Source organism: Haemaphysalis longicornis, unplaced genomic scaffold (assembly GCF_048455015.1).
Source record: "Haemaphysalis longicornis isolate Haplotype H1 unplaced genomic scaffold, Haemaphysalis longicornis Haplotype H1 scaffold_4, whole genome shotgun sequence".
Lineage (NCBI taxonomy): Eukaryota > Metazoa > Arthropoda > Arachnida > Ixodida > Ixodidae > Haemaphysalis > Haemaphysalis longicornis.
The window spans coordinates 52,560,874-52,574,620 of NW_027526361.1; the positions used below are offsets into that span (position 1 = coordinate 52,560,874).

The window sequence follows — 13,747 nt, forward strand, 5'->3', positions numbered from 1 at the left end:
TGGACGTACAATGACCGAACCCATATATACGCCGATGGCTCGGTAACATCGTCTGGTTCTGCCGGCGCATTTGTTATAAATGGAATGTCACTGTCCGGCAAATTCAAGATAGCCAATTCTACAGCCACCACGGCTACAGAACTTACGGCCATCCCTTGCGCTCTTCGCACCATCGAGGAAAGTTCGTGCCGCAGTAGGGCTATCTTCTGTGATTCGAAGCCTGCTCTTCAGTCACTCCAGTCAGCCCTGTGCCGAGGACCTCACGAATAACTCCTGACAGAAATAAGAATTGTGTACGACCGTGCTACCCAGGCTGGTCATGATGTCCCCCTGAAGTGGCTTCTCAGCCACTGCGGCATTGTCGGCAACGAAAGTGCGGACGCTGCACCCCGGTTGGCGCATCAAAGAGCAACGACTGTACTCATTCACTGTCCAGGACGGACGCAGCTAGGGTCCTCCGCATACTAGCCCGAGAAACAGCAGTCTCCAAATGGTCTCCAGAAGAATTCACATGTGCACGAATTGGGGCCCTTGACCCGCACCTGTAAGGTCCCCTTCCACTAAGCCTTTCACGGTCTGACGCAACTCTTCTTTGCCGTGTCTGGCTGGGGGTGGCTTTCACAAATGCTTATTAATGCACAATAGGAATGTCGCCAAGTGAGGAGTGCGAAACATGTGGCACGCCGGAGACGGTACGGCACGTTTTATGCGAGTGCCCACGCTACTCGCCTGAAAGAAAGAAGCTGTCGTCAGCAATGAGGAATCTGGACTCTCGGCGGCCATTTTTGGAGGAGAAGATTCTGTGTCACTGGCCTTCTCTCTCATCCACTCAGAGGGCGACTAAAGAACTCTTACGCTTTCTACGGGCGATGAACTTATTCAGAGTAGACTGAAGGCCTTCAGTGGCAATCACTGAACTTGAACATTTAGTGCTTCAAAGCTGGGCATGCCTGTCTGCTCCAATTTTTCTTCATTCTTTCCTTTCTCTTTTTTGCCCATGTTCTCTTTCCCAAGTGCAGGATAGCAAACTAGTCTCTGGCCAGTTTAACTTTCCTGCCTTTCCTCTACATCCTTCCTTCCTTTAGGAAAAAAATTGGAATGCGGAGATGAGCCATGGATATCCACCAATTTTATTGCTGTTATCCCTCCATCTGGATGTGTACGTGGGGGCTGAATTTATTGATGTTTATACATTGCTACATCCTCTTAAATAACTTGTTTTACAATTAAACGCCGAGAAAAGGTGCGCCGGAGTTTTAGAGTGTCTTATGAGACAAAGCATTTAAAACTTGTTGAAAATGTACGAGTTAGTAAGAAAGCGCAAAACAGATGTTGAATTGTCTCAAATTTAGTTATAAAAGGTTTGTGTACGGGTCACAGACGAAAGTCCAGAATCGAGGGTGAAGATTCCTGACCTTCTCATAGTCAAGAATCGAGGGTACGCGCGCAGCACGCTAGCTTTTTGGAGGCATGGAGCTTTCGAACCTAAATGGGGCGCCCCAAAACATGTAGCGCTCAAAGATTGATCATCTACGACAGCATCCCAATCAAACCATGGTGCCAGAGTGAGCACTGGTGGAATTTACTTTCTGGGGACCACGGTGGCAACATGCAAGGTCATTTGCAGCGCCAAGCCATTTTGGACGCACTGTAGAAAAAAGACCATTAAAGTATGCACGGTGTTCTATTCAGTAGCAATCGTCGTCATTCCTTTCGTCGTCGTCTTCTGACGGCATTGCCGCGTCGGGAAAAGCCTTTTGTTGCGCGTCCTCGCCTCGGTAGACCCCCACTTCGTCATCTGTTCCGGTAGTGGTCTGCACGTTGAGATTGTGAAGGGATTGCTTCACGAATTTGTTGTCCTCGTCTTCGGCGCTGCGAACATGTGGCGTGCCAGTCGCTACACGGCCACGACGACAAAGGTGGGAGTTCTTCATGTGGCGTAAGCCAATGCGCAAGCCTGGACGGCGCCGGGCGGCCCAGCGAGGCACGCGCTCACTTGCGCTCGGGTTTTACTGTCTATGCCGGACGGATTTATGTCGGCCTAAACAATTCTGCTGTTAAAACATTTTCTTCCTACACTTTGGTCCAAAGGAAGCACACAACCAAAGTGTAGTGCATATCTATAAAAGAGAATTCAGCGAGGCTTGGCAAGATGGCTTATTAATGAGTAATTTCACGTAACAAATGTGAAGGCGGACACTGCAGCATCCAAAGCGCATAACCAACGTGGACCACAAGTACCGGTGCCATTTTCTCTCAAAGATGCTTCTGCACTTGCACCCAGTGTGGCATGGAGCGTGCAGCGATCGATTCGGGCAGAGGCATCCCATCATTGCGCGCCCCTCTACTCTATCGACCCGGAATGTAATTTTAGCATGCCACCTGAAATACCCAAGCATGATGAAGCAGTACTGCACCGCATGCAGTTGAACGTCGTCTACACGCGATACTACTGTTACGAAATGAACCAGGCCATGTCGCCACTGCGCCCACAATGTGATGTGCGTGAAGATCTGAAACACCTAATATGTGACTGTGCGCGAATTATTACGCGAAGAATATGTCTCGCAGTGTCTCTGGGCACGCCGCTCTTCGTAGTACTAGAACTTAGGGACGCATTACGTCCCTAGGATTCTTCCACATGTGCCTGTTGTGCTACAAAAGCTTTATTGGCATATCGAAAAGCCACAAGCCTTGGTCAAACTTTGTAGATAGTCAAAATCATGTGTGTTCCTCTTCATCATTATAATGATCATTGTCACCGCATTCATCTGCGTAGCAAGCCGGTAAGCTTAGCTCGGCTAACATCGCCAGACTCATTAAAGATTCTTCTCTCTCTCTCTCTCTATTGTAAATAAAAAATCAATCAATCAATCAATCAATCAATCAATCAATCAATCAATCAATCAATCAATCAATCAATCAATCAATCAATCAATCAATCAATCAATCAATCAATCAATCAATCCAAAAGTATGCTGAAATTCCCCGCCCCTCATCTGTGGTCATCCCTCAATATTTTAATGTCCTTACGTCCTGGCCCTGGCAGTTATATTCTTCTTTTTGTCTTATGAAGAACAGACACCTGAATGCGTGACATGCATTACAATAAGTATCTAGCTCTCTTGAGTTCTCCTTTGATTTTTATGTGTGCGGAGATTTATTCAGACGCAAAAGACAAAATACATCCAGGCGACCAAAGAAAAGTAAGTTACTCTCGTAATTAGCTTATCGCTAATGCGGCCGATGGCCAACAGGCTTCCCCACGTGGCAGACGTTCACGGCAGCAGCGACGACCTTGAAAAAACTTGTTGGGAAAAGGCTCATACGGCGCTCCGTAACGCCCCGTAGGCTTACCGTGCCAAAAACGGCGACAGCTCATGTGGTATAACAGAGTTTCTGTACGCGCACACATACGAGGAACTACTACAGGCAAAAGCCCGTGGGGAATTTGCTGGGTCGTGCGATATTAAAGTAGACTTGGGCTACACAAACTTTCATGCCGCAAGAAACATTGAGCGATTACGAAGACCTCCGGAGAAAAAGATAAAAACGGTTTGCGTAACAAGAGGGGCATCCCCGGAATCGATTTTGAAAGGGGCTATATATAAAGGTCCCTCTCAATGTGACACAACGAACATATTCTAGCCGAGGATCTTACTGACCACACCATGAAGACTTTGGTGAGCTGGAGCAGACTTTTTGTCTGGCCGTATTCCATTTCATACTGCATTATAGGTTAGAGTCATAGGCGCATTTTTTTGCACGTGCTATTTTTTTGTTGCTTGGTTAAGCACATACAGTGCAAAGAACATGTCGACTAAAGATTCTGCATGAATAGTAGCCCCCTAAAACAATAAAAAAATTACCAAATTAATCCCATTGATAATGGCGATTTTGGACAAGAAATAAAAGCAATAATGCATCTAGGGAGAGGTAAAAAACAGATATTACGCGTCGTTGCACCACAAGATGCGGAGAAACACGTAGACAAGAGCAATGTCTCAGAGTGCCTTCGCATGCGGATAAATTGCTTAAGTGGAACTCCAGTGCGTAATCTGACGAAAAGAGATATAAGCTATGTAAGTGTTTGTGTAGAGTGTGCCGCGAAACTATGATGCCTGAAATAGATAATTTGTGCCTGCATGTAAATAATTATTTATATTAATCTACCTCCCTTTCTTGGGCTGACAGCTTCATCAGAGGTGCGCTCGTTTTTTAAAAGGTCAAAGAGAAAACTTGGTTGACTACGATGTTGTTTATCCGACTTTAAAGCTAAACAATAAATCCATGCCACTGAAACTGCGCATAGCTAACGGCGTAAGCATTGCATTTATACAATAAAAAATAGTGTATGAGTAGCCCTCTGCTATCTACGTTGTACTAAATATTAAAAAAAATCATTTCAAGAGTTTGCTGATGAATGTTCTGCCAAAACTTGTTGCAGTTCTGTACGGGATGACAGATATTCTAATTCGTGTGATTGTTTAACTAACGAACTTTCTACAAATTACTTATGTGATTTGCGTTAAACTGTAGGGCATTGATTGATTGATTGATTGATTGATTGATTGATTGATTGACTAATTGACTGACTACTAATTTATTTATTTATTTATTTATTGACTGTATAATTGATAGATAGATTTCATGGCTCACGTTTACTGACTCAGTGAATTTGGCTATTAACACATATTTTAATGTAGGCGACTTAGCCCGAAAGATGTTCGTCCGTCTTTCCGTAAGACGTCACACGATGCTCTACACGTGTATACGTCGGCCATATGAACTATTCAATAAAATGTGTTTCGGCCTTTTATAAATAGAAGGAACTTTTCTTAAGCAAAGACCGTTTAGTAGAAGGTGTAGTCCTAAGGGGTAGGACTAGACTAGACATTTTGTTTAAATCAAATTTCTCTAAATCAATTCATCTTAAGGTGGACATTGTCAGTAATAAAACAAGCTCATAAAATCGGAAGTTCTGAACTGATCAGCCAGCTTGCGAGAGTTGCCACTAAGACTGACGATTTGAAACAGCTTGAATTCCATAAACACCCTTTTGAGCTGGCTGAGGCGTCTTGAACTGATAAAAAATTAGGCGTGGGCAAAATGAAAAAAAGGGCAAACGTGTTTTCTATGGGCATCCTGCGCTAAGGAAGCATCAGCTTACACCCTACCTCTGGCGGTGATAAGTGCTGTGTGCAAACAAACACACCTGTCCTCACGGGCACGAGACACTGACTGCATCCAAGGACACTTTATTCGGTAGTCCCAGTGTTACAAGCAAGGGATCAAATGCGGGGAGGGGGCGAAAAGCTCTGCCGTAAATTAAAAGTACAGATCGGGTGATAACAAAGGAAGAACACTAAAAACGGAAGAATGGTTCACTAGATTCCCTTTTCTCCCTTAATGTTTCGTCAACTTATTAGAACTGCCCCTAATCCCTTCATGGTAACATTGGGACTGCCTGCTTAGGGAATTCGATGTGGTCAACGGGTCGTTAAGAAAGGAACGTAAAAACACTTTCGCATCACACATTATTTTAAAGCGTCACGCTCTCTTTCGAGACACTGTCCGGATGTGCATGTATTAAAGCACGTTGTGCAATATATCCTCTCCAAATCACGAGTTGCTTCTCGATACAAAGTGCACACATGAGAGACGTACAATTTACTTCATCACTGTTTTGTACATACGATTCACGTACTAGTTGTTAATTATAAGTGTAAAAAAACACGTCCAGCCTTGTTACTTCCGTTTTGCTCGTCGTTCATGGCTTCCCACAAAGTCTCGATTTCTCAAACCTAATTGTCTTGAACTCTCCGCAGGTTGTCATTCTCGTCCTTTGTATCGCCGTCACCGTCGTGTACGGTACCCTCCTCCGTCACCTTAAGGCCAAGAAATACGGCCGTTACGGAGGCTTCGGAGGCTACGGCGGCCACGGAGGTTACGGAGGCGGAGGCTACGGAGGCGGAGGCTACGGAGGTGGATACGGAGGCTCGTACGGGGGATCGTACGGTGGTTCCTACGGCGGTTCTTACGGCGGAGGCTACGGCGGAGGAGGAGGCTTTTACGGCTGAGCTGTCGGCTTTACGCCAACTTTATAAAGGCAACAATCCTTACGAGGTCTGTAGTTGTCGCAGACGTAGAAATGTGACTAATGAATCTTAACATTGTTATCATGTTTCGAAAGCTATCGGTCTCTCTATTGCGGAATTTCAAAATTTCGCAGTAAAAGACAGCTGTATTTATTTTGGGGGGCACTTTGAAGCTTACTAGATCATGAAATTAATTCAAAATTTGTAAAAAATTTCTCTTGTACCATTGCTGTTGTTAGCGAAACTTACGCTAACACGACGGCAAGTTCTCCATCATTTACTTTTCTGAACACGAACTTCGATATGTGGTGTTAATACCCATGCGTTGAAATCGCTAAAAGTTCCTGCTTAATAATATCGCTGCTCAATAATACAAGCCATTCGCTTACAACGCTGATGCCCTGTACTGTACACTTTTTGCCATTGCATTTTCGATGAAAGAACGTTTTTACACTGCCCTATCTCCGCTCCCTATGGTATCCTGTGTACAAACAGAGCTACAGGGAGCTCTCCATAATGATGTCAGGAATAAGGAATTACCTTTGTGATAGTTGTATGTCTAAGACTATCTTGTACCATGCCACGATTCCAGCTTAACCCGGCAAATAAACAGAAACTACGCCCAATTCTAAGCAACGATATCTTCATTAGGCAAAGCCGTAGAAATATCAGGTTCTCTTTACCCTCCGATTAGTGCAGCCAAACAAGCATAGTTACCATAAAACCAATAGATTTAAGTTTTACTATTGACTAAAGGAGACAAGAGTTAGCGGTACTAATAGTACTGTACTAAGTTCACAGGCAATTTAATGTATAAACGCGCAGGAAAAGTTTTGCATTTGACAAGGCGAAAGGTACGAATGTTTTCCCCAGTATAAAAACGTTGTCACAGAGTAATGACTGACTGTGCAGAGATAAAACAAGCATAATTATCGTTAACTATCTGAAACAGGGGTAATCAGTAACTGTACAGAAGTAGAGCAACACGGATAATTAAAAACATAATTGATCTCCAGGCAATTTCAGATTTCTCTATATATGATGTACCAAAGTACAGTTCTAATTTTCCAGTATTTGTACGAAATGTTAGAGAATGAAATAAATTAGCTCATTGTTTCCAGAAACTGTACACGCCAGATCAACGATAAGCAATCGGACGTACATTGTCAATTGGCTGTTCGTGGAAGTTTCTTATATTTTATTGTGCAGTTAACTGAGGCCTTAAATTACGTTATACTTGTAAGAGTTATACCTATTTTTATTAGTGTTAGTAAATTTTGTGTAAAACTCTAGTGCGCTACGAATACGAAGATGCAGAATCTGTTGGATAGCTCGACTGCTTATCGATGAATTAGATTTTGTCCAGTATTATACCCCTCGCTTGACACACACAGACACTAGCAGGCTCGCACACACGCACACGGATGCACAATGCACACACACGCAGGCATGTACTGAAACAGTGCCTCGTTCAAATAAAAGGTACATTCACTACAAAATATACAAAAATATCTGAAATGGCCAACATTCTTGAAGACGACCTAAATATTCTTGTTTTATTTTTTCAGATTCCATGCACGGAGAACGCAAGCTGCCATAATCTGAGAAGTTCAAAGCCTTTCTTCAAGTGGGATATTTCGCATCGAAATATTTGAGGAAGTAAAAAGTACCCTTACCGGATGGAAGGGTGCGCTGTCTATAATTATTTGCAAATAAATCTCCTTCACACTGAAAACTATGGCCGTGGAAAATGTTTTCTTTATACAGGTAAAGCCGTTGCCAAAACGTTTGCCGTCAGGGGATTGGGCGCAGAAAAAGCACCTGCTTTAATACTTCGTAAAAATCTGTCGTGTGACGAAGTACTCATCTTTATCTGTCAAAAAGTTCCAAAAAGTTTCATCTGAGGCAACACGTCACGTTTCGCGCGCTTCATACTGCACAATCCTACAGCGGCCTATGATGATGATTGTTGGATGTTTACGGTGGCTATTCTAGTTAGTTGGAGAACACTGTTTGCTATGTTGCTATCTCTCTCAGCATACCGTTATTCACAGTTTTGCTAAACCGAAACAGTACACATTGCGAATGGTGACACAAACGTTAAAAACCCAAATTGCAGGGTTTAACGCGCCGACACTACACCTGGGTAATGAAGCACACCTTAATGAAGTGCTCCAGGTTAATCTTGACCAACCCGGGATCTTTAACGTACGCCTAAATCTCGAACACACAAGCGTTGTTGCTTTTCGCCTCCATTAGAAAAGCGGCCACGGCGGCCGCGATAGAACCCTCGTCCCTGGGCTCAGCATCACAGCGCTTTAGCCAATGAGCCACCTTAACGGGTGCCCCGGCTATCTGTGTGCGCTGTACGTCCCAGTAGCTTGTAGATTTCTTCCCCTACCTTGGTGTCATCTTTATTGCCTGACTGGCTGGTTTTTGCTGAAGTCTCACTAGACATTCCATGCTTTAGATTACACCGGGAACGAATAAAACATGCGTTGCCCATCTGAAAATAAAGCAACCGGGTACTACTGCTGGAGAGAGGGAGAGAGAAAGAAAGGGAGAGTATGTTCTTAATGGTACTGGTGCGGTTAGCCTGGTAAAGACGCCTAGTTTGCTACACCAAATGTATAAGAAAAAAATGGCACCATCTCCACTCCGTGGATGATGGCGAGGGTGCGAAGTACGGGGTATCGAAGTGACATCTAAGTAGCGCCCCGAGTGATATCCGATTCGCGCCCCGACCGTCATTCGATTTGACCCGTTAGTTGCACCTAGATTATTCCCTAAATGAAACTGCGACTCACGGCTGAAATCGAATTTCGCTTGATTTTCGCTTGATGGTGGTGTGCGCACGGATGGACGCGGGTGGCCATTGGGAGGTCCTAAGGTACTTCGCAGCGTTAGAGGCGACGGAGTAAGCCGTTTGACTATCGGGTAAGCCGTTTGACTAACTCACGGTCGTAGCCCAATGGGTAAGACACCTGACACTAACTGTGTCAGGTCTACCAGACACAGGCTCGAATTCTTCCGGTGCCCGTGTGATTTTTCGCGATTGCAAATGCTTTGCGGACGAACGCGGACAGACATTGCGCTGTGCTAAGGTACTCCGCACCTAAAAATGAATTTGATGAATGTGATGATGATGAGAGAGTGAAAAGCTGTCTGAATATACAAGATTGATGCCGTACACGTTCGGTTGCGTCTTGTTGTAATTGATAGCAAGCTCTGCTATTATTTACGCCGGCGATCATGCATCTTTGTTAGCCGAACATGTCGTTGAAAACTAAACACTATATAAAATGCGGATGTGTTTAAGAGCTGAAATCAAACAGAGCAGTAGTGCAGGAGAAAGAAAGTTCGCGCAAATTACGAAAAGCTGGGGAAAGACTTAAGGTTGCGTATTGGTGTGACACACAACCTAATTATACGCCTCTTCCCCATCGCCTTTTGTATTACGAGATTGTCCTGCGAGCACACATGTCACATATCACTAAAGAGGAAAGGACATTGGGCTGAAGCTCAACAAAACAAAATAAGCGAGACATCTAAGTAGGGTTAAATTTATTACTGTGTCCTCAATGATGTGTCCTCACTAACGCCGTTGTACACCAATACGCCCTGCAGGAAAGCCAACTTCTTCTGACGATATTGACGAATGATCGTGGGTGAAGGCCGAAAAAACGCGTTCCGTGCACAAAATGGAACCTGGGTTCCTCTTGTTATGAAACCAGCGTCTATTCGACTGATTCATTTGGGAATTTTTTTTTTTCTGCCATGGTCGAAGCAGTTTGAAAAACTCAGACAACAACCAAGAATTCGTCACGAGAAGAAAGGTGTTGCTCTGTGTGCCGTAAGGCTGTTAGCCACGAGTCGTTAGGGCTAACTTCCTATTTTGAGGTTTAGGACGTTACGCCTAACGTCGCATCTTGGGGTTTAACACATCAAGTAGGCACCCACTCAAAAAATTGGTCACTGAACGAGGAGGTACCGGTTCGCGCCGTACACCCCAGACCCAAACGTTAAGCGTATACGGAGTGCAGACCCGAGAGTTGCTGTGGGTATTCAAGAAAAGTGGTGTGTACCGTCAGAGTAGGACATATACTCGCAGTATGAGATAAACCAACTAAAGAATTCATCACGAGAAAGCTTCGCGTTCAACCATCATCGCCATTGGGCGGAGGGGTGCATGATTTATTTCTGGCTGTGGGATCACATATGCCTTTAGTAATTATGTCCTTTTTAGTTTCTAGAATGCCTTTGTCCGGGAAAGCGGGTCTGGCGTGTGTTCAAGGCGTCGTAAGAATTGCTGTGGCGTCGGCTAGAGGTGGTTTTATCTGCGGCGAGCTCCTGTCTTTGTGCTCGCTGAGTGGAATTTGTGTGTTCCCTTGCGTATTTTTCAAGGCTTACTTCCTTTGCCGATCACGTTTCACAACAGCCGCCGGGGTAGACGCTTAAGAGTCAATCGCAGTAGAGATAGCACAGACAAACACAAACTTGTACAGCGCTGCGACTGACCATTTATTAACATCGTAATTATCATTGATTGATTGTTGTGTTTAAGCGCCGACGCAACGCAGGCGATGAGACGCGCCGTAGAGGAGGGCTCCGGATTAATTTTGACCACCTGGGGATCTTTAACGTGCGCCGAAATCTGGTACACACGGCCGTTTTTGCTTTTCACCTCCATCAGGAAAGCGGCCTCCGCATCCGGTAATCGCATCCGCGACCTCGTGCTCAGCAGCGCAACGCCTTAGCCACTGAGCCACGGCGGCGGGTATCGTCATTATCATATCTGACTGTATCCTTTTGTTCTCTGTGCTACATTCACCGAAAGGTCTGGCCAATCACCCTTTTTGCAACACATATACGAAGTTATGGTACCTGTACTTTGTTACTTTTTAAATTAGTATGCTAAAATTACTCATGTATACATCCATTGGTGCGTCTGTGCCCTCATAGTATTGCCTTTATGATCATTTTCCCTTGAAGTCGCTTCCTTCTTCTCTTTTCTGCGCGTGACCAAACCTCATGCCGCCGCCGGACGCCGCATTTTCGCTTGATGTGCATATATGCTTTCTCAATAAAAATAGGTGGCAGAGATGGAGTAACAGAGATGAGGAGAAAAAGAAGATAACTTTGTTAAGGGCATTTACCAGAGGATATTGGCTGGAGTATATGAGCCTTTTGGAGGTTACTTAGGAGCTGTGTTCTTCCCTGATTTGTTTTCATAATTAGCCGTTAGGAATAGTTCTTAAGAGATATGACGGAGTATATGAATAAATTTTACGAGATTGAGGGCTCTGAGATGATTTTACGCGATGTGAGTTTTGCCAAGATAACGGAGCTTGACGTCTTGTTGAAATACTTCACAGAGCGTTAGTTCAGCTGCCGAGTTACACACAAAAGGGGTTCATCTACATTCAACAACAACGTCAATAAACCTGTACCCACAATAAAGCACCCATTCATTGCATCGCAAGAAATGACGGCTCTTTCTCGAGATACGTCTCACCATTTTTTTTTGACAGGATGAAAATGTAGCCTCTGAAAAAATTCGAATTGAGAGGTATGTACTATGAATGTCATTTCAAAGCCTTTCCTAGCGGCGCTGATTGTCATGTTGACATTGTCATTGGAGGTAATATTATTAAAACAGCATCAAGTTCCGGCTAAGTTTTCAAAAAGAAGACCTCCCCGTAGCTTTGGTGGCCGGTCGACATACAGAAACGTAGTCTATCCCCTGGTTTGACTGGTTAGATATTCCTCCTTTGCCAGGCTGTGTTTTCGAATGCCCTGACTACGCAGCTTTTTGGAAATGGTCATTGCCGCATAGAACAGCAGCATTGGTTCCATGCTTTCTCGATTCTGTTTGCGGAGTTCCATGCGACAACAATACCGACGCAATCGCACACAGATTCTCTAATTGGGTGAATTAAATAATAACCTGTCCGTGCGGACACGGATAAGTGCTGGAGCAGGTAAATTTTCATTTAACAAAATGGGCCCCACTGACCCATAGCTTTCTGTGTACCGAACTTGATACTACACCCTGAGGCATAATTTTCCGTTTAGAAATCCCGATCGTGGACATATTGTCGGGTGATTTTTCGAGGTGCAGTTACCGGCGAAGTAACTATACATAAAGTGGGTATGTTTTAGTAGGCAGGGCAAGGCAGCGACACTGAACCGCGTGTACGTTTATGATTGAATTTGGTCTATTTTTAATACTGCAATTACAGCTCTGTTGCTAACGCTGCCCTATGGTGTTGCTAAAATGTAAAATGGCCGTAAGTGCAGAGGGCAGTGGTATTTTACGACGTTTTTATCAGAACATTTTACCCCGCGAGCTGTTTGCAGATGCTACCAATTTCAGAGGTTAGGTGTTGGCTGCGGTTAATCAAAATAGGCTGGACGTCTTATAAAAAAAGCTCCTGGGTAGCATACCACAAATAACGCCACTGAAGGTATTAAAGCTCTAAACTGTGCGCCAGGCTCCAGTAAATCGCATCACGCATTTAATATTTCCTGGGAAATCATCGCAGAGGTTAGCGGTTATCTACCTGCGCGGAAGGGCAGCACGCAGGTGGGAGAAATCACACATCACGAATGCATGCGCCGCAGCTTGAATTCACCCATTTGGTGGCACCACTTCACCTAAAAGTAGCATTTTTCAGATCAGTAAGGCATCAAGAAAACTTAAAAACGTAGATTCCCATCGTGAACAACGTTCACTTGGTCTTCAGCCAGAATCGGCGTGGTTCTACGAGGTCAGAGAAAGAGGGGTGATTAATTGGTGTTAGACGGGTGGCCATACAGGTGTCGAACAGCCAGCCGTAGAGCATGCTCCCTGCTGTCTCCCCCCCCCACCCCCCCCTGGGTGCCAATTTGAATGGCGTGTAATCAAAATTTCAAGGCAATAACTATTACATTCGTGCTTGCCAGATAAATAGAAAATGATGGTTACTTTAGTAAGAGATCTCTCTCAGGGTTTGTATTGCAATGCGAAGCTTAGTGTCACTCAATCCGTTCCGGGTAATCGCCGTATGTTATCGTTTGTACCATTGGACAAAATGACTCTGTAGGACATAACTTAAAATATTTATTGCCGCGTGTTATAATTACAGTAGTTCTCCTGACCCTGACTGCAAAGAGGCGAAATATAAACACGAAAACATAATCGAGTGTGCAAAAGAGTAGGTGACAGGCCGAAAGAAGGAAGTGTAAAAAGAATTCCGGGAGAGTTCAAGTACCAAGAAAAACTTCACTACAAAAAGCCTTCATTAATTTTGGCCGCCAAAATGTATCGCACGCTTTCTTTCTCGTACCAGCAACCGCGTTTATATAAAAAGTAGCATTGGGCCAAAATAAAAGGAAAATAATCAGATTCAGACGGGATATAAAATAACCAAGCCCTTGACCGTTCAGTACCATGAGACCGCGGAATGTCCAAGGACCTTTGGAAACTGCAAATAAAGTTAACCGTTTGTGGATAGTTACTTGTTAAGTTCATTTACATGTGTTTTACGTAACCAGTAAGGCACAAGATCGTGCAGTGCATTGACGACGCGTCGCTTGCAAATGAAGTTCGGATTTTGAGGCTAGGCACGGGGTTGCGCAATTTGCACGCACGCGCGCAAGTTAACGCG

General features: G+C 44.4%; 1 protein-coding gene across 1 annotated transcript; it reads left to right on the plus strand.

Moving 5' to 3' along the window:
• Nucleotides 1–3,542: 3,542 nt before the first annotated feature.
• LOC144178694 (uncharacterized) lies at nucleotides 3,543–7,833 on the plus strand. Its single transcript, XM_077706713.1, has 3 exons — nucleotides 3,543–3,683; nucleotides 5,829–6,126; nucleotides 7,667–7,833. Exons 1-2 carry the CDS (start codon nucleotides 3,672–3,674, stop codon nucleotides 6,078–6,080), a joined length of 264 nt encoding a protein of 87 aa, XP_077562839.1. The 5' UTR covers nucleotides 3,543–3,671; the 3' UTR covers nucleotides 6,081–6,126; nucleotides 7,667–7,833.
• Nucleotides 7,834–13,747: the final 5,914 nt, after the last annotated feature.